The 2,500-nt window shown below is 51.0% G+C and overlaps 1 protein-coding gene across 1 annotated transcript in view; it reads left to right on the top strand.

Moving 5' to 3' along the window:
* prdm5 (PR domain containing 5) overlaps positions 1 to 2,500 on the top strand; it is a 37,500-nt gene that overhangs the window by 32,400 nt on the left and 2,600 nt on the right. Inside the window, exon 15 of the mRNA XM_061239810.1 lies at positions 2,241 to 2,345. Within this exon, the coding sequence (XP_061095794.1) occupies positions 2,241 to 2,345 (105 nt within the window). The remainder of the gene's footprint in view (positions 1 to 2,240; positions 2,346 to 2,500) is intronic.

Below are 2,500 nucleotides of genomic sequence, written 5' to 3'. Positions count from 1 at the left end.
AATCACACACCGGAGTGGCAGATGCACAGATGGTTAGCGCAGGCCCCGTCTCCCCCAGTTTGTTTTGTAAGAGTACTCTGCGTGTTAAAAGCCGGGGCTTCACAGATTAAATACGGCCTCTTTTATTTATTTGCTTTTGTCAGGAAACTGAAGACGGGCGGGGGTCAGAGGTCAGGCAGCTGTCGGGGGTCAGAGGTCAGGAGGTGGAGATAGTGACTCCACTACCGGAGACTCCGCTTTTACTGCCGCTGAAACAAAGGCCTGCAGTGCATTGTGGGCCTGCCAGACCCCCGTGTCCTGTGATCAATGGCTCCTGTGGTCTGCCCCCACCCAGACTCACGGCATCGGGCTTCCCATGGGAACGTCACCGGGATATCCTCTCTGATTCCCAGCTCTGGGAATATTGCAGATATATCCTCTGGGAATATTGCAGGGAGATCCTCTCTGATGCCCAGCTCTTGGGAATATTGCGGGGATATCCATTATTACATTACATTAATGGCGTTTGGCAGACGCTCTTATCCAGAGCGACATGCAAAGTGCAAACCCATAACCAGGGATAAGTTGAACGACCCTAGAGGGAAACTTCTCCAATGGCTAGTTCTGGGAATGCCATAGGGATATCTTCCTCTGATCCCATGTTATGTTCCAGGGATATCCTCTCTGATGTCCAGATCTTGGAATTTCCGCAGCAAAATTGTCTGTGGACTGGGCAGCACCGTACACTGGAATTGTGCGGGCGGGTCGCAACAGTATGAACTACGGCACTGTCTGCCATGAGCTGCCCCAAACCACCAATGAGCTGCCCCAATTTTGCTTCAGTGTGCCATGAGGATCTGGATTGTCCAGAAAATGCTTCAGTGCTAGCAGAAGAGCAATCCCCAGACCTGAACCCCCGAAATACCACGCATGTATGGTATAAAACTACCTCGTGCCTGTTCAACAGTGGTGAGAAAAAACTGACTTGTAAAAAAAAAACAAAACGACAAGGGGCAAAGTGGTGGGCGTGTTTCAGTGATGCCTGTGGGAATGCGAGGAGCGGGAATACTGCGCTCCGGAGGCGTTTGGGGAATGGCGTTCCGTGATGGGTCCCTCTCTTTCCCACGGTGGGAGTGCTCCTCCCGTCCTGGACTAGCCCCGCCCACAGATAGCCCCTTACCCAGGGTGCTCTGCTTCCTGTTCCCGTGGTGACGGCGCGGGGTTATCGGGCTTCCTGTTCCCATGGTGACGGCGCGGGGGTTATCGGGCAGCGAGCATCCGGCTGTCACTCCTCTGGGCCAGTCCTCCTCCTCCTCCTCCCGCCCCACAAAGCGCTGCCTCGCCGGGCCGCCCTTCACGCCTGGCGGCTGCTTCCTGTTTCGTGGGCGCAGCGGGACAGGACTTCCTGCCAGTCCTGCCCAAAAACACCCCCCCGCCCCGTCCCTGACCGCTCCAGGGTGTCCCATGGGAATTCAGCACAGAATTCCCTCTCATACTGCTCTGAGAATCCCATGGGAATTCAGCACAGAATTCCCTCTTATACTGCTCTGAGAATCCCATGGGAACTCCCTCTCATACTGTTCTGAGAATCCCATGGGAATTCAGCACAGAATTCCCTCTCATACTGCTCTGAGAATCCCATGGGAATTCCCTCTCATACTGCTCTGAGAATCCCATGGGAATTCAGCACAGAATTCCCTCTTATACTGCTCTGAGAATCCCATGGGAACTCCCTCTCATACTGTTCTGAGAATCCCATGGGAATTCAGCACAGAATTCCCTCTCATACTGCTCTGAGAATCCCATGGGAATTCCCTCTCATACTGCTCTGAGAATCCCATGGGAATTCAGCACAGAATTCCCTCTTATACTGCTCTGAGAATCCCATGGGATCATAGCCAACCCTGGGAGTGGGCCTCTTTCGATGGTGGAAGGTGTATACAGTGCACAGCTTTCCCCACTGGCACACATACAAGTACATGTATGTGCATGTCTGTTTTTGGGTGTGTGTGATCTGTCTCTTTCTGTTCTTTGGAAAAGCCCTATAAATGAGTGTAACAGTGTCTCTGTGTGTGTGTCTCTGTGTGTGTGTGTGTGTGTCTGTGTGTGTGTGTGTCTGTGTGTGTCTGTGTGTGTGTGTGTCTGTGTGTGTGTGTGTGTGTCTGTGTGTCTCTCTGTGTGTGTGTTTTTAGGAAAAGCCCTATAAATGCTCGGAGTGTAACAGTGTCTCTGTGTGTGTCTCTGTGTGTGTGTGTTTTTAGGAAAAGCCCTATAAATGCTCGGAGTGTAACAAGGCCTTCAGTCAGAAGCGGGGTCTGGATGAGCACATGAGGACCCACACTGGAGAGAAGCCCTTCCAGTGTGACGTGAGTCTGAGCGATCTGTCAATCAATCTGTCAATCTATCAATCAATATCAATCAATCTATCAATCTATCTATCAATCTATCTATCTATCAATCAATCTATCAATCTATCTATAAATCAATCTATCTATCTATCCATCTATCTATCAATCTATCT

The sequence above is a fragment of the Conger conger genome, chromosome 4 (assembly GCF_963514075.1).
Source record: "Conger conger chromosome 4, fConCon1.1, whole genome shotgun sequence".
Taxonomy (NCBI): domain Eukaryota; kingdom Metazoa; phylum Chordata; class Actinopteri; order Anguilliformes; family Congridae; genus Conger; species Conger conger.
This window is presented reverse-complemented; position numbering and strand designations above follow the sequence as displayed.